This window comes from Macrotis lagotis, chromosome 3 (assembly GCF_037893015.1).
Source record: "Macrotis lagotis isolate mMagLag1 chromosome 3, bilby.v1.9.chrom.fasta, whole genome shotgun sequence".
Classification (NCBI taxonomy): Eukaryota; Metazoa; Chordata; class Mammalia; order Peramelemorphia; family Peramelidae; genus Macrotis; species Macrotis lagotis.
Window position 1 is genome coordinate 69222288 of NC_133660.1, and position 27234 is coordinate 69249521.

At 37.3% G+C, this 27234-nt stretch overlaps 1 protein-coding gene across 2 annotated transcripts in view; it reads right to left on the reverse strand.

Annotated features, from left to right (window-relative positions):
• The window catches only part of SNX25 (sorting nexin 25), a 264009-nt gene that overhangs the window by 77495 nt on the left and 159280 nt on the right, over nt 1-27234 (reverse strand). For both annotated transcript variants that reach the window (XM_074228855.1, XM_074228856.1), the window contains exon 7: nt 10408-10589. In XM_074228855.1, coding sequence (XP_074084956.1) covers nt 10408-10589 — 182 coding nt within the window. The remainder of the gene's footprint in view (nt 1-10407; nt 10590-27234) is intronic.

Genomic DNA, 27234 nt, shown 5'->3' on the forward strand with positions numbered 1-27234 from the left:
GGGAGACTAAATTTCAGGGATTGAGACACAGCTCATGTTCCACTTCAATGCCAAGTCTCTGAGAAGTAAAGCTACAGTGTGTAGAGTTGATCTTGAAGTTTAGATTATAAAAATTAATTGAAAATGGACACCATCTTATAGCAGAAACAGTTCACAAGAATGCAGAGGGACCCTCTCTTATAGGTAACCAAGAAATCGCTATATAGCAAATCTGATAAAAACAAAGAGCCCAGGGACCACTTAACATAGCTTGTGTTCAAGGAATGATAGTAAAAACCTGAGAAGTATCAGCCTGCCCAGAGGAACAACAGCTCAGCATGCAAGGGATTGCTTCTGCCTAGACCTCACGAAACTCAAAGGAAAATAAAAAGAGTATTCTGCACTTTATGTAAGCTGGAAAGATTAGAAGCCTTAGGGACCACTGGGAGGTGCTGGAGAACCAGGTTCTACACAAGATCAAGTCAGAAGTAAGAAGAACAGAATAGCAGGGGAGTGAAGGAGAAGGACAGATGGGAGCATCTGGGCACTTTCTCAGGCTCTGCTGTAGAAGCCAGGCTGGCCAGGTAAGACTGCTCTTAGATCTGTGTTGAAGTCAGCCTCAGCTCCCTGGAAAGCACTAGTGAGATCAATGATTTGCCATGGTCTGGCTCCCAGGGAGAGAACAGCAGGAGTTGCTGAACAGCAAGAGATGATGAACAGCAGGAGCTGCTGAACAGCAGGAGCTGGTTTACCAAGAACGTGTTATCTTATTTTATCATTTTGTTCCAAATGTTTCCTTCTCATATATGTGTTCTCAATTCTTAGCACATTTCATTTATCCCCATATAGGTTTCCAAGACGCTATCCTCACATCAACCTGGGAAAGTACGTCTAAGTAACTATTATCTCCCATTTTTGCAGAAAAGGAAACAGGCTTAAATGTCTTGTCTAGTACTAGATGCTCTAAGAGTGTTTGGCCCCCTTGAAATAATAATGCTATTCACATGAAAGGGTGCACGGTATAGAAGCAGAAATGGAATACTTGTTAGAGAAGTAAGGTAGGATGTGATATGTGTACCTATCAAGCAAATAAGAATTCAAATTTTGGGGCAGATCAGTCAGAAGAATCAAGTGAAATACTACAAGTCTAGGTAGAAATGAAGATTTCATTGCTTTTTGCCTGCTGAGTAAGATGACTTTATCAGTTTCCCCAGACCATACTATCCCCATCCAGTCAATCCCTCTAGCCATCTTCTGTCCTTTCACTCTGCTACTTTGCATGGACTTCCCACTCCTCCCTGTCCCAGCTTTCCACTGGAACCATAATCAAATCAATGTGATTTATGTTAATGGAAAGAAAATGTCAACCAATTCTTCCATGTCTCTATTTTCCACTGAAGATCAAATCATTTTTTCCCTTAATGGGGAACTATGAGCTTGAGGACAAAGACTGTTTCATTTTTATATTTATGTCCTTTAGTTCTTGAGCTATAGTAAACAATGTCATCTCTTTTATGAGGCATTCAAGACCTTTCACAATAGAACATGCCTTATTTAATGCTGCTCCCTTCATCTAATCTATACTCAGTCAAATTAGATTACTCAGTAAACACACCATAGTTATCCCTCTCCTTCTACTGACTTCCTGCCTATACTTTAAAACCACATCTTGTAAGAAGACTTCTCTAATCAGACCTTTCCCCTTTGAGGTCTAAAATAGTATTTACTTTGCATAGCACCTTTCTAATCCATTTATAGAACACTGTCTGCTATAATTATCTAAAAAAGGATGACAGATAGACAGCTTGAGTGCTCTACTGGTACCCCTGAAAGGGAAAAAAATTCAGGAAGTGTCTGGGAAGGTGGGAGGATATTCTATGAAGGATTTATTTCTCTTTTTAAATTTATTATTTTATTCCCCCCTCCCTGATTACTGGTAAAAACAATTTTTTAACATTTGTTTTTAAAAATGTTTGAGTTCCAAATTCTCTCTCTTTCCCTATCTCATTGAGAAGGCAAGCAATCTGATATAGGTTATGTCATGAGTAGTCATGCAAAAAATTTCCAGGTTAATCATATTGTGAAAGAAAACGAATTTTAAAAAACTAGAAAAATAAAGAAAAATATGCTTCAATCTGCATTAAGAATTCATCAGTTCTTTCTCTGAAGATGGACATTTTTCATGGTAAGTTCTTCAGAAATGTCTTGGATCATTGTATTGGGGCAATAACTAGAGTCATTTACAATTGATTATCATACAATACTGCTGTTACTATATACATATACATATATATAAATGTTCTTCTGGTTCTATTCATTTCACTTTGTTTTAGTTCATATAAGTCTTTCTAGCAATTTCTGAGAACATCCTGCTCATCATTTCTTATAGCACAATAGTATTCCAACACAATCATATACAACAATATATAACCTGTTTAGTCATTCCCCAATTATTGAACATACCCTTAATTTCCAATTCCTTGACATCACTAAAAGAACTGTTGTGAATAATTTTGTACATATGTTGTCTTTTCCTTTTGTTTACTGTCTCTTTGGGGCACAGCCCAAATAGTGATATTGCTGGATCAAAGGGTATGGGGTTTTATAGGCCTTTAGATATAGTTACATGTTGCTCTAGAGAATGGATACTTCACCACCAGTGCATTAATGTCTCAATTTCCCACATCCTGTCATTTTCCCACATTTTGTCATTTTCCTCTTCTGGTAGATGTGGGCTGGTACCTCAGTTATTTTAATTTGCATTTCTCTAATCAAGAGTGAGTTAGAACATTTATTTATATAACTATATTTTGATTATTTCATCTGAAAATAGCCTGTTTATATCCTTTGATCATTTATCTCTTGAGGAATGGCTCTTATTTTTATAAATTCAACTCAGTTCTCTATATTTGAGACACTTGCTGTAAAATTTTTTCAGCTATGATTACTAACTATGCATTTCCCTCTATTCTATTTTCCCTGTTTATCTTACTATCTCTCTCCTTTCACCCTCTCCAGTCTCAAAAGTACTTTGCCACTTTTACTCTTCCAATCCACACTACCTTTTATCATTCCTTCTCCTCCCTCCTGCCTCACCCCCCCCTTCTGTCATCCCCTTCCTCTCCTACTTTCCTATATGGTAAGATAGATTTTTTTTATAGCAACTTAGTCTATGAGTCAATTCCTATGATTCCCCCCAATTTTCCCCCCTTCCTATGGAGGGGGTCTAGGAGAGGACACAGTATGAGAGAATGAAGAAATATCAAGAGGTCTTGAACTGCATCATCAGATGTACTCAACATGAAGCCACTAAAATCTTGAAGTATGATCCTATGTATGTATCTCATCATCTTCCTATAATGGAAACTTCACTAGGGCATGAATAATACCCAACATTTTTGTCTCACCAAGCACTAGTCTGGTGCTCTATTTATGATAACTACTTAATAAATGTTTAAATTAAACTGAAATCACTATACTGGATGCTAGGAATACAAAGACAAAAAATGAAGCAGTCTATTCCTTTCAAAGATCCTGCATTCTACTTGGGAAGAAAATAAGGTTGTTGTGAATTCAGTCACCGAGGCAAGGATCCATCCAAGTAACAGTCTGGCAAACAAGTGAGCATGCTTACAGAATTTCCCTTTAAACTGAATTATAGGATTCCCAAACTCTGCTTTGCAACACACATCCTTACACATCCAACTGCCATCATAGCAATATTAATTTTTTGCTTCTGCTTTGGAAATCTGAATTTCCTCTAGTCCACTCAAACCTACCTCCCTGACTTTATCAAACATTTGTTGTCATTGTTTGTCCTTTGTTTTTGAGGAGGACATCAGGAAAAGTGATGCCATGACTTGCAAATGAACTAAATCTAAGTGAGGTAAGGCTGTGTAGTCAGCAGTCTCGCTTTCTCCTCCAAGAGTCATCTGGGTCTAATATTAGGATGACTGAAGATGGCCCAAGATGTAGTAACACTTACAATATACTAACAATAAAACCCCCCACTCTGAAATAACAGAAAAAGAATCAGAACTTTAGAGATAGAAGAGAATGTAAGAGAGAAGTTAGCCCAAGTTCTCATTGAACAAATAAGGGGAAATGACTTAACCAGAATCAAAGCTAATTAGGAGGGAGATAAGACTAGGCTTAGGTCATGACTTTGCTAGGTCATGAATTTCCACTATACTATGAGAAAGCAAAGTGTTGTCTGTCATATTCAGTTGATGAACCCACTTGAGCATTAGGTTTAGAATGACTGACTCAACTATAATTTTTGCCTAAGACTTGTGTGTCTAGAAAGGAGGGAATGGGGGATGGAGACTGGACTTGTGATTTCATTTGCTTAGGGAACAACTTGTGTTAGGAAACTCCCTTCGACCAATACCATCTCTGCACCTTAGAGAGGTGCATAGGACATGGTGCAGTCAGATGCCTAGTTAAAGGCAACATAGTTGGTATATCTCACATATAGTCCCAGGTCTTGGATTCAAAGCCAGGTTCTCTATCCACTAAGTCTCTGTCAAGGCGCAAGGTACATAATTGTTCTGAGAAAAGGGGTCTAGTTTGTTTTCCTTTATGCAAGACTAACTCACTGTACATATATTGAATATATAATCATGCCAACAGACTAAAGGGAAAGAGAGTGCAAGATAATGGGGCCAAAGGACTTGGGTTATAATTACTTGTAAAGCTACTTCCCTTTCCTAGGCCTCCATTTCTTCATCCTCTAAGGACCTTAAATATCATGAATGGACTCTTAAATGATATCAGATCAAAAGCTAGGATTCTATTATCTAGTGTAGAAATGATACATAAACAGCCACTGGGTTATGCACAGCCCATAAGACTTCTAAGTGTGGCTCAAACCAGATTAAAATGTAATTGGGAAATATTTAACAAAATTAACACAAGTAAAATAAAACAAAGATGATATGTCTTTTTCTGTATGTGATTTTTTAAGTTGATTATATCCCCCAAGGGATCTCATCCAGCATCAAATCCTATGGGTTAATAATTCAAGAAGGGCTTTCTTTTAATTAAATTTAAATAAGGAAATATTTGTGGTATGCTTACTGAAGAATTAATTAATGGTTTCAAAATATTTAGATAAAGGAAAAGAGGAACATGGATTGTGTGTTGACTTCCAAGGTCAACTAGTATGGCCATATAACTTACTATATGAGAAAAAAAATTGTCAAGGTGACTCAGAGCATCCTTACCCTTCTCCTTTTCTACTTCTCTCTGTTTCCATGTGTCACCCACCAGCTGATGTGGAACTTTCTTAAAACCAGCACTTTAAAAACAGAATTTTTATTTATTTTTTTTTATTTTTTAGATTTTTCAAGGCAATGGGGTTAAGTGGCTTGCCCAAGGCCACATGGCTAGGTAATTATTAAGTGTCTGAGGTCGGATTTGAACCCAGGTACTCCTGACTCCAAGGCTGGTGCTCTATCCACTGCACCACCTAGCCACCCTCTTTATTTCTTTTTGAAGTAAATATTTCTGTTTATCAATGTACAAAAATATCTTCAGGGTGACCCACTGAACTTATATTTCATGTTTTCAAGCTCTCAAATGAAGAAATTAATGAGCCCACTGGGTCAAGCACAAATAGACTAAGAGCTCCACCAGAATCATTTTGTCTGTCACTGCAGGCTCCAAACACTTTTCATTGCCAGTGCCCAAACTAATCAATTGACATCTTGACTTTTTCAACAGCAAACTACTTAGAAACTGAAAATAAAATACCATTTCTGCACTCTCCCTGGGAGAGGAATCAAGGGACAGGAGAAGAAAGGAAAAGGGAAGAGTAAAAAATTTATATAGAACCTATTGTGGTATTGTGCATTTTACAAATATTATATCATTTGGTCCTCATAACATCACTGGGAGGTAGGTGCTATTGTAGAGATGGGTAAATTGAGGCGGACAGTAGTTAAATGACTTACCTGGTCTGAGGCTGAATTTGCACTCAGGTCTTCCTGACTCCAGGCCTGGCACTCTATCCACTCTAGGCCATTAACAATGTCAGATCAACAATATTCATTCAAGGGGGTGGAGCCAAGATGGCAACAAGAGAGCAATGTCTCTTAGGAGCTCTCTCATAAAACTTCAAAACTAGGGACTCTAACTAAACTTTTGAGAGACAGAACCCACAGATGGACCCAGTGAGGCAGTGCTCCTACTCAAGGTAACCTGGAAAAGAGCATAAAAGCTCTGCTCCCCGGGGTTGGAGGAGCGGCCCGCCAGAGGGGCAGCCCGCCAAAGGGAAAGAACTTCAGCCTCCCAGAGGCAGCCGAGGGCACTGGGAGCCACGGCTCACAGCAGCGGGGGAGTTTCCTGAGCTACACCATGGGGAACACTGGGCACAACTTGGGGGAATCTCTGCCAGAGAGAGCTCGTGAAGCCCAGCCCTCAGGGCACACAGCGAGCAGTGTGGCCACCACAACCCAGATCCAGGAAACAGTAGCAGATGGAGGCCATAAGCAGGAGCCTCCAGGGCATGAGCCCATTGAACCTAGGGAGCGGAGTGAAGAGAGAGGGACTGCCCAGCTCTGTCCTCTGCCCCTGGAACAGGACTCTGGGGCTCTGAACACATTCAGATCCTGATCACAATCTAGGCCCCCCCAATAGAACAGCAGCCCCCTCCACCTTAGCCTCATGGCAGAGGGGGACTCATATGGTCATTCACAGACCAGGAGGGAAGACAGAGCCTCATACACTGAGATCCTTGTGGGAGTGTCCCAAAAGCTCAGGAAGCACCCCAAAACCAGGCTCAGGCTGGGAAAATGAGCAAGCAGAGAAACAAGTAGAACACCATTGAGAAATATTTTGCATATGAGCCCAAGAAGGATCAAAATACTCAGTCTGAAGATGAGGAAGCACAAGCTCCTGCATCTAAGGACTCCAAGAAAAACAGAAATTGGGCTCAGGCTATGACAGAGCTCAAAAAAGACTTTGAAAATCAAATGAGGGAGTTAGAAGGAAAATTGGGAAAAGAAATGAGAGAGATGCAGGAAAAACATGAAAATGAAGTCAGTAGCCTAGTCAAGGAAATCCAAAAAAATGCTGAAGAAAATGGCATGCTAAAAACCAGCTTAGGTCAAATGGACAAAACAGTTCAAAAAGTTATTGAGGAGAAGAATGCTTTAAAAAGCAAAATTGGCCAGATGGAAAAAGAGAGAAGAAAGCTTTCTGAGGAGAACAAATCATTCATAAAACACTAGAACTCAGGGAGATTGATGAATTTACGAGAAACCAGGATTCATTACTTCAAAACCAAAAAATGAAAAATTAGAAGAAAATGTGAAACATTGAAAAAACAACTGATATGGACAACAGACTTAGGAAAGATAATTTAAAAATTATTGGAATAGGGGCAGCTAGGTGGCACAGTGGATAGAGCACTGGCCCTGGAGTCAGGAGTACCTGACTTCAAATCCGGCCTCAGATACTTAATAATTACCTAGCTGTGTGGCCTTGGGCAAGCCACTTAACCCCATTTGCCCTGAAAAACCTAAAAAAAAAATTATTGGAATACCTGAAAGTCATGATCAGGAAAAGAGCCTTGACATCATTTTCAAAGAATTACTACAGGAAAATTGCCCTGATGTTCTAGAAGCAGAGGACAAAATAGAAATGGAGAGAATCCACCGATCCCCCCAAGAAAGAGATCCCAAAAAAACAACCCCTAGGAATATTATAGCCAAGTTCCAGAACTCCCAAGTCAAAGAGAAAATATTACAAGCAGCCAGAAGGACACAGTTCAAATATTGTGGAGCTGCAGTCAGGATCACACAGGACTTAGCAGCTACTACACTGGAAGCTCGTAGGGCTTGGAATATATTATACCAGAAGGCAAAAGAGCTTAGAATGCAGCCAAGAATGAACTACCCAGCAAGGCTGAATGTCCTCTTCCAGGGAAAAAGATGGACTTTCAATGAACCAGGGGAATTTCAAATGTTCCTGTTGGAATGGCCAGAGCTGAACAGAAGGTTTGATCTTCAGATACAAGACTCAGGTGAAGCATGGAGATTGGAGGAGAGGGGGAAAATATGAGGGACTTGATGATGAACTGCATGTATTCCTGCATAGAAAAATGATACTGATAATACTCATATGAACTTTCTCAGTTAATAGAACAGGTAGAGGGAGCTTTTATAGTTAAAGCACAGGAGAAAGCTGAATTTGAAGATAAAATATGGTGTAAAAATGGAGTCAATAGAAAAAAGGGAAATGTAATGGGAGAAAGAAAAAGGAGAGGGGGGAATAGGACAAGATATCTCATGTAATAAGTTTTTTCTTTATTACAATGAGCTATTGCAATGATATGGAAGGGGGGGAAGGCAAGGGGGAATGGGGGAATCTTCACTCTCATCAGAGGTGGCTAGGAGAGGAAACAGCATATATATATACTCAATGGGGTATAGACATCTGGAATAAGAAGGGGGGGGACAGGGGGAAGGGGGGATGTGAGTGATGGAGGAGAGGATGGACCATGGGGGAGAGTGGTCAGATATAACACATTTTCCTTTTTACTTCTAGCAAGGGGCTGGGATTGGATGGCCTGTCCGGGACCATAGGGCCAGGTGGATGCTGGGCCTAAGGGGTGGTAGGGGGGCTCGGGGCCTCTTGGCCCCAGGACCAGGGATCTGTCTGCTGCTCCACTCAGCAACCCTACAGAAGAGTCAGAGTGAAAGGAGAGAGAAAATATAGTACATGGTAGTGGAGAAGTATGAAAGGAGGGAGTTGCGATCAGCAATGGCAATGGTGGAAAAATATGGAAGTAACTTTTGTGATGGACTTACCATAAAGAATGTTATCTACCTGCAACAGAGTTGTTGGTACAAAGACTGAAGCACATTTTTTATTATTATTATTTGGGGGGGTGCAGGGCAAATGGGGCTGGGTGGCCTGCCTGGGGCCACATAGCAGGGTGATCTTTGGGTGTCTGAGGCCAGACTCGGACCCGGGTGCTCCTGGCTGAAGGGCCAATGCTCTCTCCGCCACCCAGCCACCCCTACTATTATTACTATTTTATTTTATTTTGGGTCTTTTTTTTCTTTTTTTGTTTTTTGCAGGGCATTGGGGTTGGGGTGGCTTGCATGTCACACAGCTGCGTGATTGTTGGGTGTATGGGGCCGTATATGGGCTTGGGTGCTCCTGGCTCAAGGGCTGGGGCTACGTCCATTGCGCCACCTGGCCATACCTACAATTATTACTATTTTTTTAATTTTAATTTTTTTCTCTCCCCTTTATCGCTCAAGCAAGAGAATAAATAAATATAAAAAAACAATATTCATTCATTCAACATTAATTAAGCATCTACTAAGTAGAACACATCGTAATATAGGCAAAAAGCAGATAGTCCTTGAGCTGAAAACTGCTGAAAATCTCATATAGTCCTCTAAGAAAAACAATAATAAACAACAACTTCTCAGTTTTCCATTTACTTTAGATTAAAGGGAATATGTTAAAATATTTTGATAGTTGTATTTTGATGAGTTTTCTTTAGAATCTTGTATATATTATTCCATATATTTAAAAGCATTGCTCTGAGAAGGGGTCTACAGACTTCACCCAACCACCAAAGGGGTCCTTGACACAAAAAAAGTTAAAAACCTATGATCATTCTTCTCCTACCCCTAACAACAAGAACAACAAAAATATGCACAAGCATCAATTGGTGTACTCTTGATAATGCATCAAATGGACATGGCAAGAAAAGGACTATGACTCTGGATCAATAAGTGTCAGATAAGAGGATGGACAACCTGTCTATGAGGTCACTGACATATAATTAGGTTGTGGGGCCCCAAAGACCTTAAATTGTCATTTGTAAGCCCCAAACCCAAACCCAAATGAGCTCTTCTCTTTTCCTGCCTGTTGTCATGGTCAGCTAGTTAACACACCTTTTCATATCTTGACTCTCAAGAAATAGGTTTGCTATCTTTTAGAATCAGTGTCTGCACTGGGGTGGACTTCCTCTGCAAGGATTGGCTGATGGCTCTGATCTCCAAAAAAGTATAGAGAAAGGAAAACAAGCATAAAATTTCACCATGCCTGCTACTTCATCATAATGGGACAAAGCCAGGCAATGCTACCAGTTAGGCCAAAGGAGAAATGTGGATGGCCTCAAGTCAACATGGGACCTCAGAATTTCTTTGTTCTTTGTTCTATAATAATTTTTTTTTAGGTTTTTGCAAGGCTTGCCCAAGGCCACACAGCCAGGTAATTAATACATGTCTGAGGCCGGATTTGAACTCAGGTATTCCTGACTTCAGGGCCAGTGCTCTATCCACTGCGCCACCTAGCTGCCCCTGTTCTATAATAATTTTAACAAATCTAAATTATATTTGCTTTCATAATCACCCAAAACTGAAGTGAGATACTCAAAAAATTTGAGACTGATAAAAATTTTACCTTCTGACTCTGAGGTCCTTCTCCTTCATCAGAGGTCCCATCTTCTTGCTGATCATATGCAGGACCTCCCAGAAGTAGAATTCTCTTCTCACACTGTTTCTTTGCCACGGTCAGTTGGTTAATATACCTTTTCATATTTCTGGCTCTCAAAAGGTCAGCTTTCATTGCAGCAGTCTCTTTGCCTGTTGGTAGAACAATGGAATGCATCCAATTAAGGGAGTCATTGGGAGCAATGGACAAACTGTAAAGCACCATCAGCTCAGTCACAGAAGTGGGCAGACTCAGCATTTCAGAATGACATTCACTTCTTGTCCTCTCAGCTTCTGTGAATTCATCTTCAAGGATCTAACATTTATTGAAATGGATGCTCTTTTTATATCAGAACCCCTCTGAGTCTTAGTGGGCAGTCTTCAGCAATTACTGTGGACAAAAATATTCCTCTCCTAGTGGTCAATTAATTTTTTTTATTATAACCCTCTCTAAATTTGGACACACCAGTCCACTGACATCAGACTAAGAATACACTCAAAAGAAGCAAATCATGCTAAAATACCGACTTTGAAATATTTTTCCTTGATTGCTAAAACAATGAACTCTGACTCTCTAAAAGTTAAATGACTGACTCTAATCTTTTTAGCTGTAGTTTCAGTTCTTTCTGGTGAAATGATCAGATTGATTCTGTGATGTTTCTTTAATTGTTTCTATTTACAATTGATTGATTTTGTCCTGAGTCATGGTACTTTTTCTCAGTACTTAGTTCAGAAATTCAATTGGCTTGTTATGAGTTAAGTTTAGCAATCCAGTCCTCCTGCTAATTACTCTATTCTTCTCTCAAGAAAATTTGTTATCCTTTAGGGATGCAGGTAAATAACAGGGAATCTAGTCTACTATCCATACACCATCCTTCAAGGATGTCTGATTCATTATGTAAAAAAATCTGCTGATGGTGATGAATGATGAATATTTCTTAATCAGAGGAGAGTAGAAGGAGCTTGTTGCTAGCCCCTCATTCCCAATTTCCAACTATCATATTATTTCGCACACCTTAACTCTGTTATTGATGTTCAGATGTTTCAGTCATGTCCAACTCTTCATGATTCCCTTTGGGGCTTTATTGGCAAACATACTGGAGTGGTTGGTCATTTCCTTCTCCTTCTCATTTTACAAATAAGGAAACTGAGCAAACAGGGTTAACTGACCCCCAGAGTCATATAGTTAGTGAGTGTCTGAGGACATATTTGAGAAGATGAGTCTTCTTGATTCTAGACCTAGTATTCTATCCACTGCACTACTTAGCTGCCCTCAACTCGAAGTCAATCACATTGATTTTGCCATTCATGATGTAGAGCTCTTTTAACCAATTATAACTTGTTCCCTGCCTTTGAAATCTTATTTTTGTTCTGTACTCCCCAAAACCATATAAGAGAATTGTCTCTCTCTCATTCACAGTCTAAACTTTGCTGAAGAAGCTGAGATTTCATTTATTGGTAACTTTGTGCTTTACTAATAAATTAAACTTTGTGCTCAGTTTACTTATTTTAATTGTTATACTAATAAACATTTGTTTATATTCAGAATATGTTCTTCAGATTCCTTGGGGCATCAATCCCAGGAACAACTGAGCATAGTTTTTTAATTCAATTTTGACCAACACATATTAAGTATCTCTATGTACAGAAAACTATGCTTGGAACTGGGGGAGCGAGTAATTAGATGAGGCACCATGGATAATTGCAGTAGAAACAACAATAATTAATAAAAGTAGCTAACATTTCATATAACTGAAGTCTGCAAAGTGCTTTACATATAATATCTTTTGATGTTATTTGATTCTTCCTTACTATAATCCTGTGAGGTTTTCTGTTCAGTAGATTCCAGTCATGTTCAACTCTTTGTGATACCATTTAGGGTTTTCTTGGAAGACAGCAGTTTGCCATTTGATTCTCCAGCTCATTTTATAGATGTGGAAACTAGGGCAAACAGGGTTAAGTGACTTACTCACAGATGAAGAAACTGAGGCTGAGAAAGATAAAGTGTTCTACCCAGGAACATACAAAAAGTAAGTAACCAAAATGAGTTAAAACTCATATCTTAATGGCCTGAAACCCAGCTCTTTATTTCTTGTTCATAAATACCTTTCAATACAAAATAATGCTATATAAATTAATTAAAGAAGTAAAAACTCTAAAATCTTACTATTAGGAGGACAAAATCATAATTAATAGGAAGAATCAAGGAAGACTTCCTGAAGTGGTGTCATTAGAATTGCAATGCAAAAGCTGGGTGGAGGTTCCACAAATGAATTTGCAAAAGGACAAGAACAGATCAAGACAAGGGGACAACAACAGCTGGCACGTATGAAGATGGGGAGTTATTCCATGTGGCTGTAAGTCAGAATATGTGGGAGAATCTTGGAAAAAAGGGTGGCCTCAGCTGTGGGGGAGGTCCTTGGGAGTCAGTGAAGATTGCTGAGCAAAGAATTGACAGGTTTTGATTGATGAATTAAATCAGGCACCACCCTAATCAAGTTGCAAAGGAAATGGGAAACAGTGGTCAGAGGTGAGAGGTGCAATGTAAGAAGCATCAAATGCCTGCCTCAGACTAGAGATGACCACCTTTGGGAAGAGAAGATCTAGGTTTAAATCCTGATTCTGGGACTGACTGACTCTTGACCCTGGGTAAAATTCTTGAACTCTCTGGGCTTTACTTTCCTCATTTGTGAAATGACAGGATTGAACTAACTGGTCTCTTTCAGTTTTTCAGTCTTACGCTTTCTTCTACCAATATGCAGGACATCCCAAGTCTTGGTGCAATTTTAAGCAAATATTTCTTAACTGCACCAAGACTTTGAGGATACCTCGCATCTGAAAGTCTTTACATTTCCAAAAGGGGTTCATGAGTGGCTATTATTTCACTGGATGAGTGCCACATCTAGGGGCATGCTAGTGAAGCACTTTTTTTGGGGGGGGGGGTTGGGAGAGGCAATAGGGGAGGTTAAGTCATAGTATCACATTAGAGTCCAGATTTGACCTCAGGTCCTCCCGATCCTATGGCTGTTGCTCTAATCCATTGAGTCACCTAGGTGACTCAAAGCACTTTTTCTTTTTTAAAAACATTATCTATCTATCTATCTATCTATTTTGAGTTTTACAGTTTTTCCCCTAATCTTACTTCCCTCCCCCCACACCCCACAGAAGGTAATTTGCCAGTCTTTACATTGTTTCCATGGTATACATTGATCCAGATTGAATGTGATAAGAGAGAAATCATATCCTTAAGGAAGAAACACAAAGTAAGAGAGATAGCAAGTTTTTTCCCCCCTAAATTAAAGGTAATAGCCCTTGGTCTTTGTTCAAACTTCACAGTTCTTTCTCTGGATACAGATGGTATTCTCCATCGCAGACAGCCCCAAATTGTCCCCGAGTGTTGCACTGATGGAATGAGTAAGTCCAACAAGATTGATCATCACCCCCATGTTGCTGTTAGCATATACAATATTTTTCTGGTTCTGTTCATCTCACTCAGCATCACTTCATGCAAATCCTTACAGGCTTCCTTGAATTCCCATCCCTCTTAGTTTCTAATAGAACAATAGTGTTCCATCACATACATATACCACAGTTTATTAAACCATTCCCCAAGTGAAGGACATTTACTTAATATCCAATTCTTTGCCACCACAAACAGGGCTGCTATGAATATTTTTGTACAAGTGATATTTTTACCCTTTTTCATAATCTCTTCAGGGTATAGACCTAGTAGTGATATTGCTGGATCAAAGGGTATGCACATTTTTGTTGCCCTTTGGGCATAGTTCCAGACTGCTCTCCAGAAAGATCAAATCGCTTTTTATGACCTTCACATTAGTTTCTCAACTTTTAGTATATTTGGCTGACAGAAACTGATAAAGGAATCCATTATCTTCAGTTTCCACCTTTAGGATAAAAAAAAATCTAGACTTTTCAAATTTGTGCAGAGTAATCAGCTTGCCAAAAACATGGACCCAGACCCAAGTTAAATATTACCTGCATGTCTATCTGTCCATGCAGAAGCATGAGTTTCTAGAAATCAGTGAAGTAGCACAAACGAGTTTCCTTTCCTCAAAATCTCAAATTCTATTTCACAGAGGACATTCAAGTCAAGTTAAATTTCACAAACCACAAATACCATAGACTTCAGATTCAAAGCTAGGTGCCAAACAATCACTGTGGTGAGCAAGCTGACAAGATTTCAATTCAGATGAACAGGGAGTATATGGGGGGTGTAGAGGGAAAGGGGAACCATTTTTCATCACTCATTTCCCTCTTTTCTCAAGGAAGGCTTAAGATCCCTTCTATAAGAACAAAGGCCAGAAGCAGCTTCATAAAAGGAGGAGGGAGGGAAAAAAAGAAAAAGAAAAGACCCTACAACCCAGCTGCAGAGCTGAGGAGAATGTTCTCCTGTTGGAGAGTTTGAATGTAGAGGGCTCACGTGAATCTGCTCTGTTTGTTAATGAGCAATACAATGCCATTGTTGGGTCACAAAGCTTCTTGCTCTCCTGAAAGAGAAGCTTATTGCTCAAACAATTCCATGTATTTTTGCCTTGGAAAATTAATCCTGCATTCGGCAATGAATGCTTACCATGGTGCCCTGCCCGCCCATATTTCTGACAAGGAAAATCCTGGCAAATCCAGTGATCCAAATGAATACGCTGCTTTGTGACCTTAAAACCCATTCAGCTGAGAAATATCCACATGTCGAGAAGAGTGTCAGAGAACGTGTGCACAACCACACTTTACATTATCACTGAGCTCAGACCCAATTCACTCTGCAGTTGTTCTATAATCTATAGGGTCTTAAGGATTCAAGGTAAATGGGACCCATTAGTAATGTGCAAAATCCTTTTGAATGCAGAATGCTTAATCCGGTTTAGGAAGGCAGGTCTGGTGGACAGTGAGTCAAGGGAATGACTTCCTAAAGCTAGTGTGAGGAAAAATAAGTAGGGTGAAATAATCTAAAGAAATGACAAGTATCTTGACATATTTTCCCTCCACCTGATACAATCTTGATTCTACTGAGGACAGATGTCAGAAAACAAGAGCAGCTTAGAGCAGAAATGGAAACCAAGATGATGATAGTACCAGAGACAATCCAATCCACAGGATTAAGGGATGGGGAAAAGAAAAATGAGAGAAAGTAGGGATAGCTGTCTTCTAGTTTATTTTCAGAGATTGGATATATTCAGTTTGGCTCCCAAACAAAATGAGTAACATTACACGGCTACTGGCATGTATGAAAAAACTTCTAGATAACCTTAGCTATCCAACAGTAAAATGCACTGCTTTGAAAGGTAGCAATTGCTTCTCAACTAGGAGACTTTTAAGGTAGGTTAGAAAAGCATTTTGTTAGGAATGATGTAATCATTAGAGACCATTGAGTTCAATACTCCTCTTAATTTTACAAAAGGAGAAACTGAGTCACAGAAAAAATTTTTTTAATGGTTTGCCCCAGGTCACACAGTGATTAAGTCTCTGAAGTGAGATTTGAATTCAGTTCTATAATCCAGACTTGATACCCAAGTCCACCACCCAATTCACTACATGATATCAATCAAGTCTGGGAGACATGAGAGGGTCTCTGAGGTCACTTAGACATCCAAAATTCTGTGATTTTGTCAGAAAAGGAAAATGGGCTGAATTGATTAAAAAAAAACACATTTGAGTAAAAAAATCAGGAAATGCTTTCTGACTATAATGGTGTGGGAAGCAGTAACAGTTTTAAGAAGGCTATTGTAGAAGACCATAGGAGATTTTTAAAGGCAGAATCAATATCTGGATAATTGAGAGAACAAAGATTGAACCTTCATTTAGGGTAAGGGGAAATGATTAAGTGATCATGTTTAAATAAATGTTTCAAATTTAAATTAAAATAAGCACTTTATAAAAAGTGTTTCTCATATATATATATATGTATATATACATATATACATATATATATATGTATGAAATGACAACTATTCATTTCAAGGATAGCTAAGTTTTGCAGTGGATAGAGCACCAGAACAGGAAAACTCATCTTTATGTTCAAATCTGACCTCAGACACTAGCTATGAGCAAGTCAGTTAACTGTTTGCCTGTTTCCTCATCTGTAAAATGAGCAGGAGAAGGAAATGGCAAACCATTCTAGCATTTTTGCCAAAAAAAAAACCAAAACTCAACAGATTCATAAAGAGTATGATACAACTGAAAATGTCTAAAATTCTATTACCATGACAGCTACAAAGAAATAATGGATCAAAAGATATAAACAGCTTTTAAAAGAATTGTAGACCTGCATATTAAATAACTCATATGATAAATCATATCCTACAGATTGAGAAAGACAGGGTGGACCTACCCTAAAAGTCTCCTATATGAGAAACAATTACTACTTTTCAAAGCAGTGCACTGTTGGATAGCTAAGATTATCCAGAAGTTTTTCCATACATGCCAGTAGTATCTGGGGGCCAGACAGAACATGTTCAATCTCTGAAAATAACATTTTTGAGTAGTGGCGAGCAACTGTAAAAAACTAGAAGACAGCTACCACTACTTTCTCTCATTTTTCTTTTCCTTATTCCTTCAATCCTTTCTTGTGGGATGGGGTAGTCTCTGGTTCTATCATCACCCTGGTTTCCATTTCTGCTCTACGCTGCTCTTGTTTTCTGACATCTGTCCTTAGTAGAATGAAGACTGCATCAGGTAGAGGGAAAATATGTCAAGATATTTGTCATTTCTTTGGATTATTGGAATGAGTGTTGGGACAGAATTAGTTAATCAATTTTCTAGATGTCAATTTGGAATTAGACAAGAAAACTAATAAAATTGTCATGCATTTTGGTCATACATACTGGTCAGATATTTTGACCAGTAATCTCATTACTGTGTTGCACTTATATTGTAAAGAGATCAAAGACCAAAAAATAAATTCTTATGTCAACAAAAATACTCATAGTTATACTTTTTGTGGTAGCCAAAGACTGAAAACAAATTAGGGAAGGGTTGGGGGGGATATAATATTGGAATGTAATAAAATATTATTGTACAATAAGAAATGAGGAACATGAGATATTCAGAGAAATATGAAAATAGGTTTACGAACTAATGTAGAGTAAAATAGGTTATACCAAAAAAAATCAATCTGCACTAAAACAGGGTAAATAATCAAATGTATTATAATGGGTAAATGAAAATGCTCCTGAAGAAAACTGTACTCAGAATAACTGAAAAAAATAAGCAATAATCACAGCAGAGAATGCTAGGAAACACTCTTAGCTACCTCTTCTTTATACAGAAACAAGAAACTCTCAGAGTATAATGCTGTATATGTTGTCAGAAGCTATTATTGAGACAAATGCTGTTGAGAAACTATTCTCCTTTTTTTTTCCATGGCAGAATTTAAATTAGGGGTAAGATAGGAGGATAAGACCACCAGGGTGGTCATATCTCATTCCTCTCTGGGCTACACTATGGTCTTCTTCTACCATGCCCAAGAAACTTCTTCATCCCAGAAGAACTCACCAACCCTGGAATTCACCATTTGAGTAAACTTTACAACTTCGGTCTCTCTCACTGGAATCGATCCTAGGAGACTCTCCATTATAAAGAACTTTGTAAACTAATGCACTATATAATTGTTAACTATTATTAATAAAAATTAAAAATATCATTAAATCAATTTTAAACAGTTTACAGTAACATGTTGCAAAATAAAGTACAAGCACCTGAAGATATTGAAGGTTCTGCTCTAGGCTACCACAATAAAGCAAATATTGCAATGAAATGAATCACATGAATTTTTTGGTTTCCTAGTGCATATAAAAGTTATGTTTATATAGTCACTTAAATATACAATAGTATTATATCTTTTAAAAGACACTTTTTTGATTAAAAATGCTGATCATCCTTTAAACTTTCAGCAAATTGTTATCTTTTTGCTAGTGGAGGATGTCGCCTCCACAATGATGGCTGCTGACTAATTAGGGTGTGGTTGCTGAAGACTGGGGTGACTAGCAATTTCTTAAAATAAGACAACAGTGAAGTTTGTCATATCAATTGACTCTTCCTTTCACTTAAACACTTAGAAGCCATTGTAGGGTTATCAATTAGCATAAGTTCAATATTGTTGCATCTCAAGGATTAGGAAGATGAAAGGAAAGGGAAAAATGGGAATGGGCAATTAGTGGAAGAATCAAAACAAATATATTTATCAATTAAATTTGCTATCTCATATGAATGTGGTTCTTGGCACACCAAATAACTACAATATTAACTACAAAGGTCACAGATCATTATATCAGATATGAATTATTGTGAGAATTACAAAAATATGACACAGAGACATGATGTGAGAATGCACTGTTGGAAAAATGGCACCAAAAGACATATTCAACACAGGGTTGCCACAATTCTTCAATTTCTTAAAAATGTTATATCTGTGAAGCACTTAAATAAAGTGCACTAAAATGAGGCATGCCTATATCTTTGAATCAGAAATATGATTTGCATATCACAAATAATCCAACTGAACTATAACTGCATTTGATAGACTTAGAAAAAAATCAATAGATTATTTTCCTCCTTCATTTTTACTCCATAGAATTCTAAGGATAAGCCATATTCTGGGGATCTCCAACAATAAAAACAACGGCACTGATCTGCTCTATCATAGGGCCCCCAGCCTCTTGCCACATATCCTTCTTCAACTTCCAATGACTTGTGTGAATTTGGAAGCTCAGTCTGAAGTACTGAGGAGGTCCTAGAGCAGAGTGAGGTTGAAGCTGACTGGCAAAATCCTGTGATAAAGGCTTTCAACATAGATTTTAAGAGTTTAGGTGGGAAGCTGAGTAGCCCATTGAGAAATCTTACCTTTATACCTAAATCAACAGTGAGAGACTTTAAGTGCTTCCTCTAAGTATGATGTCAGAAATTTTACACTAAACTCTCTCATTGTGGAGTTCAATGAATAGGTATGTATTTACTTTGGGACAACTTAAAAAAATCTGTTCTCAGAAATCATCCTTAGATTATTAAGATGAAGGCCACTAGCAATTCTTAGAGCTTTTTGAAAATCATAAGACTCTTCAAAGCTACAGATAACCATCTCTGAAAGCAGCCTTGGCACTAAATATTACTTTTCAATTTGAGGGCAGTGTGTTCTTTTAAAAGAGAAGAATGGAATTCTTTTATCAAGATAAATGCTTAAAATGCCCAGGTTAAAATTTTTTTTTCTATTTCATACGAACAGAAACCCAGGTAATAAGGTCAAAGACCTTACATTACCCTATCTTCCATGCTCTATCAGGAGTTAAAGAGAGGTTAGGAATAAATTGTACAATTTAGAATGAAATAGACAACAGGTAGACCTTGTGCTCACAATTTGTTTCCTAATTTGAAATATCACAAGTAATAGAGTTACTTTTAACAAAGGGACCTCAAAAGAAAATTTTTTTCTTATACATATCTTAAAGAGGAATGGCAATACATAATTTTAATTTGTTCATTAAATTATGTCCAAAAGTTCTATTTTCCCATGCCAAAAAACTGCAATTTGAAAGGATTTGTAGTGTAAAGGATTGTACAATGATCCTATATACTACACATTAATCCTTCAACAAGAAGAACAAACAGTCCGCAGTCAGGAATTGTTGTTCAGTCATTTCATGTGATGTTCTGAACTCAAGATGAGTCTTTCTGACTCTAGGCCCAGCACAGGAAGACCTAAATTCAAACCTGGTCCCAGTCACTTACCAGCTTAATGTGATCAAGGACAGAATACTTAACTCTTTATGTCTCAGTTTCTTTATCTGTATAATATATTGGAGAAGGAAATGGGGAAACTATTCCAATATCACTGCCAAGAAAATCCCAAAAGGGGTTGTGAAGAGTTGAACATGATTTAAATATGACTCAACAATAATTTCCTGACTCTGGGTCCAGAGTTCTATCAATTGCTACCTAATTGCTCAGGAAGAGCACTAATGACCCTGAGTAATTTTTTTTAAGTATATCAATCTATTAGTATTTAAAATATATCAAAATATGATTACAGTAAAAGCAGGGGTAATATCACCTTCGAAGAGAGAGCGCAGTATAGTGAAAAGAATATCAGATGGTAGTCAAATTTAAGGAACCTTGGGAAAGTTATGTTAGACTCAGTTTCAATTGATATTTCAATGGTTCTAGGATCTCATGTGGGACCCCTTCCACAAGTGTGGATCCCAATCTATACATGCTTTCTCATGCTGTATAACTGTTACCCTCCAGAAGGGGGTTCATACAACATGCTAGAGAAGTTCATCTCCAAATTTTAAAAATGCAAGCTGTTGGTGCAGCTAGGTGGCACAGTGGATGAGCATCAGCCCTGGAGTCAGAAGGAACTGAGTTCAAATTCAGTCTTAGACACTTAATATTTGGGGGACCTTGGACAAATTTCAACCTCAATTGTTTCCTTCATCTCCACCCCCTCCCCAAATGCAATGTGTCCAGCAATTGTCCTTTAATCTTGCTATATGGCCAGCTGACCTCTTCCCAGGCATTCGTTTCTTAGATAATATCCTTTAGAATCCTCCTGCAAAGCTCCTCAGTGATGATATGTTCACAGCCAACTCATCATCACTTGAGCATTCCATGACATTTGAATGATCTACAACTTTAACTCTTCAAAGACTGTGGTATTTGATGACTTTCACACAGATCATTACTGGAAGTACATTGATGTCAAAAAGATGGTACTTTGAGTCATGGAGAAGATTGGGTCATAAAAATCTTGCACAATTATCCAAAACAATATAGCCCAGTCTCATCCTCAAAGAGTTCGGCTTATTGCCCATTTACCTTAGGGGATCTTAACCTGTAATCAGTAAATTTGTATTTTTAAATATTTTGATTATTTCAATAAAATTGCCTTCTTTTCTAAGCCTATGAATTGTAACCCATTGATTTAAGGAGTTTATAAGGGTTTATAAGATTCCCATGTGTTGACACAAGAAAGGTTTAAGAAATCCTGAAATAAAGTATCCATCCAAAAAAGATGAAATGATGCCCCACTTCTAGCTCAGACACTAGGTATTCATCCAAGTCAAATTAAGCATTTGTTAAAGAACTAATATGGGCCTAATACTGTGCTAAGTGCTGGGGATACAAAGAAAGGCAAAAGTTAGCCCCTGTCCTCAAGGAACTCACACTTTAATGATGGAGACCACATGACAACAACTACATCTAAAGCAGCTATAGACACGATAAATTGGAAAAGATCAATAGAGAATTAATGAGGATTTTAAATGTCTTTCTGTAGAAGTATTTTAGCTTCATATTGAAGGAAGCCATAAAAGATAGTAGTCCATCTCCAGTCACATTAACTAATTAAATTTGATTGCTGTTTGATGGACCAACTACTGCTTTGAAAGGTATATAAACTGAGTCTACTGCCATGATTGTCTTTGATCTAAGAGAGATGGCCAAATGACCATTAATAACGTGCTGACCTTAATAATAAAATGATTAAATTACCCTTGAATTATGTCTCTCAAATCTTTTAAATGTCACAGTTATGGTGACCAGACAAAGAAACTATAGAGAAAAAGAGCTTTGGCTTAAGGACTCCCAGAAAACAGCAGTCTCTTTCGAGTCATCACCTAGCTATTTCTTAGGAATCTCTAAGTTGAGATTTTGACTCTTCTCAACCTAAAACTTCTGATTCTAACCTTCAATCATTTCTGGATAAGTATATAAATATCTACTTGTCTGTTTTAAGTGTTAAAACGGGGGGGGGGTCTCCTTAGCACAAGTATAGAGATATACTGATATTGCATACACAAATTTTTGGAGAGGTCAAATAGGGGCCTAGACCGTTTCACTCTTGTTAGGCAATCTTGGATCAAATTCTCCTGCAGAGGAGTTCAGGTAGAAGAGTCCTAGATTTCTTGCAGGAGATGTAGTGTTCTGTCAAAGAGAACTTCAGAAAGTTCTCTTTTACAGGGTTCAATATCAGAACTAAGGCCATTATGAGAGTACATTGTATGTTCTTGTCTGTTCTTGTCTGCTCTTGTTTTCTCAACCTGTCACCAAAGCTCTGTTCCATTTGTCTCTGTATCTATTTATGTAAGGTTAACTTGTTAAGTGAGTGAACTTAGTTTGGGAGGTGGAAGGGAACAAAGGATCTCTCTTAGGGTAAAAAAGAAAGTGCCCCCCCAACCTATTGATGGGAAAAAAAATCCAAATTAATAACATATAGATATAGATATAGATATAGATATAGATATAGATATAGATATAGATATATACCAAGTCTAATAGACTAAACTGATTCTTTGGAGCAAGATTATCTCAAGTGAAATTAATTAATGAGCTACTTAAATCCACTTTAGGAAGTTTAAATTAAATCTAGAGAACTGTATTTGCTCCCTTGCCCTCATAAATCTGACAACAAAGCAATGTTTAAAATGGTAAAAATAAACCTTTTCTCGTTAGTCTTTTGGGGTTTTTTTAGGTTTTTGCAAGGTAAACGGGGTTAAGTGGCTTGCCCAAGGCCACACGGCTAGGTAATTATTTAAGTGTCTGAGGCCGGATTTGAAGTCGGGTACTCCTGACTCCAAGGCCGGTGCTTTATCCACTACACCTAGCCGCCCCCACAAACTTAATCCTAAATTGGGACTAGAATAGAAAGAAAATTAAAAATCAGTCTGTAACCAACTATAGGGTTCAATAATCATTTAGTTAATCAGGTTCACCCACCTTTCAGGAAAAATCTATAGGAAGACTTTATTAAACAAAACACTACAGAAATATTGGATATGCTGAGGCGGCTAGGTGGCATAGTGGATAAAGCACCGGCCCTGGAGTCAGGAGTACCCGGGTTCAAATCCGGTCTCAGACACTTAATAATTACCTAGCCCTGTGGCCTTGGGCAAGCCACTTAACCCCATTTGCCTTGTAAAAAAAAACCCTAAAAAAAAAAGAAATATCGGATATGCTAAACACATTAAGTTATTGTGATTTGTGATTATTAGGTTTAAACAATAGTGAAATCTGGAATATGATTGAGACATAAAAGGAAAAGCAGGGTAGTACGAGTAATGGCTTTGAAAGATTTAGAAAGAGAAACAGAAGCCAGAGCAAAAATAATGGAAGACAGATAAGAAAGTTTGGGGACAAATGAGAGATATATTCTACATGCAGCAGATAAATTCCAAATCCCTTTTGAACCTGGATAGCGCTCTGAATGTGACAATTTGAGATTGTTTAAGCATGTTGAAAAGATATACAGAAGTTTGACTTTGTTTTAAGGAAAAGATTGAGAATGAAAATTTTGGAACTTGATTTAAAAATCAGCAAAGTGATAGAGTCTTAGAAGGAATCAAAATGGAGGACAACACATGCTTCAAATCCCTCTTGTTATATAGTGTCCCTTTAAAATTTTTTGGCAGTAGATTAGCTGGAAATCGGGAATCTCATTTTTTAAAATACTTGGAACAAATGGCCCTTGTATAAAATATAAAAATAATTAATTAAATTATAAATTGATGTTCTTTGTGATAGATCCAGGTGTAACTGAATTTATTCTAGTCTCATTTTAAGTGAAATTTATTATTATTATCATTATTATTATTATTAATATACTACATCAGGAAACTTGTTAATTGTAAGGTTTTAAGACAAGCTATCCAAGTTATGTGATTTGTATTGGGTATAAAGCTAATGCCTAACATTAATTTGATAATTTATTCCATTAGAAACATTGTTAGAAATGAGAATTCTTCTTTAATATTTTTGGATTATGAATTTAATTATAAAAAGATTGAAGTAAAAAAAAAAAACCACCAGAAACAGATTAGTAACTGAGTGAGTGTGCCAGTATTTTTAGAGTTCAGAATCCAACCATATGCTTAGGTGGTAAAAAGGCAGTGATATGACTTCAAATAAGAATTAGAAATTTATAAAGAAAATTAGAAATCAGTCTGTAACTAACTGTAGAGTTCAATAATCATTTAGTTAATCAGGTTCACCCATCTTTCAGGAAAAATCTATAGGAAGATTTTATTAAATAAAACACTACAGAAATATTGGATATGCCAAACACATTAATTATTGTGATTTGTGATTATTATATAAAATCTTAAATGTTTCCTTAAATGCTCAATTACTTATAATTTAAATAAATCCGAAAATTCAAGTTTCTACTTGGGGAGGCTGGTCATGTTCTGCTAAGCATTTAATCAAATTCCTAATAGTTTTTTTGCAGCCAAGCACATTGCAAGCTAACCTACTGACAAGAGGTGTGATTTCAAACTTTTCTAATATATGCAAATTGAAATGCCCAGTAGGAATGAAGAGTTATATGCCCAAAGGACAACAAAAATGTGCATACCCTTTGACCCAGCAATACCACTACTGGGTCTATACCCTGAAGAGATGAGGAAAAAGGGTAAAAACATTACTTGTACAAAAATATTTATAGCAGCCCTGTTTGTGGTGGCAAAGAATTGGAAATCCAGTAAATGTTTTTCAATTGGGGAATGGCTTAGGAAACTGTGGTATATGTATGTCATGGACCACTATTGTTCTATTAGAAACCAGGAGGGATGGGATTTCAGGGAAACCTGGAGGGATTTGCACGAACTGATGCTGAGTGAGATGAGCAGAACCAGAAAAACACTGTACACCCTAACAGCAACATGGGAGTGATGTTCAACCTTGAAGGACTTGCTCATTCCAGCAGTGCAACAATCGGGAACAATTTGGGGCTGTCTGCAAAGGAGAGTACCATCTGTATCCAGATAAGGAGCTGTGGAGTCTGAACAAAGTTCAAGGACTATTCCCTTTAATTTAGAAAAAAAAACCAGATAGCTTATTGTCTGACCTTGTTACCTCTTAGACTTCTTTTCTCTTTAAGGATATGATGTCTCTCTCATCACACCCAATTTGGATCAAGGTACAACATGGAAACAAAGTAAAGACTGACAGAGTGCTTTCTGGGGAGGGGGAGGGAAGCAAGATTGGGGGGAAATTGTAAAACTCAAATAATATCTTTAATAAAAATAAATTAAAAAAAATAAAATGTAAAATTAAAGGAAACTTAAAAAAAAAGGAATGAAGAGTTATAATGCCAGAGGGTAGCTCTTTATTTGCTAAGTCTCAAAGGAAGAGGCTAGGGATTCCAGGTTTTTAAGGAAAAGTTTATATGAACCTAGAAACTGGAATTGGAAATTGTCACCAAAATCTTTAAAAATATGAGGAAATATATTAATTTATGCATAATTATCTTTTTCTTTAAATGTGCTAAAAGTATTAGACCTTAAAACTAAAATACTGATATTAGTGATTATAAATCTGAATTTGATTTAAGCAAAAATCTGCCTTAAAGGAAATAAGAATAGGGGCTGAGACTTCTCTCCATGTCAGTATTAATATGACAAATATAGCCTAAAATTTTCCCAGGGATTAAGGTAGGAACAGTTACCTAGGCAAAAGTTGGATATTCCTGCGGAAAAAAATCTGTCTACCTGGTTCCATTTGCTAGGCTATTTATAGTGGTATGGGTTTTGAGAATCAGTTTTGATTGCTTCTATAATTATGTTCCTGCTTATAACTCTCATAGTAAATCTGTATTATCAGGGTAGCCAAAATGAAAGTTTGCCATTGCAATATTGAATCTATAAATTATTAGATTATTAATGAGACATTTTAATTACTGTAATAAACTATAAGTGGGTAGTGCTGCTGTCATTCTATAGCCTAAGAAGGTTAGTTTTTAAATTTATCATAAGCATAAGATTTAATTCCTGAAGTATCTCATTCTTTGTCTATAATTAGACAAAGTTCAACAAGTTTGTGAAACAAAGATGTAAATCTATTAAATTACAATGTTAAAGTCAGGAACCTCTTTTGTTTTTGTTTTAAGGAATAGGATTTCAAAATAATCAATTATGTTAACTTATGGGCTATCTTTTAATACAATAATAGAAAATCTGATTTTACTTATTTTGTTATTTAATCTGCAAGAAGCAGCAAGCAGGGAGAAGAAAAAGGAAGAGCAACTTATGTGGTACAGTGGATTGAGCACTGGCCTTGGAATCAGGAGGACAGAAATTTGAATTTGGCTTCAGACAACTGACACTAACTAGCTGTGTGACCTGGGCAAGTCAGTTAACCCTGATTGCCTTGCATAGAGGGACATCTCCAGTCATCCTCATTTTTACTGGTCATTGGACCCAGATGGCTCTGGAGGAGAAAGTGAGACTAGTGACCTAGCATAGCCCTCCACCCCCCACTCAAATCCCGTTCACATGTTTGTCATGGCATCACCTCCCTGATGTCATGCATGGTCTTCTTTGAGAATGAAGGATAAATATTATTATTGTTTTAGGGTTTTGCAAGGCAATGGGGTTAAACGACTTGCCCAAGGTCACACAGCTAGTAATTATTAAAGTGTCTGAGACCACACTTGAACTCAGATCCTCCTGAATTCAGGGCCGGTGCTGTATCCACTGTGCCACTTAGATGCCCCTTATTATTATTATTATTATTATTATTATTATTATTATTATCATTATCATTATCATTATTATTATTATTAAATCTGGGACTAGAATGTATAGAAATGCATACAAACTACTTAAGAATCACTTTAAAGATATTCCCATTGTTTAAAAGGATTTTGAGAGTCTGTGCTCATGTCCATTTAAACATCCTTAATAACTGAACAACTTTTATTATAGACAATGCTTCATATAAACTCTTTTCTGTGTACAATTTGGTATTGATATATTTATACATTCCATCCCAAATCATTTGTTGTTTGTTATTAAGC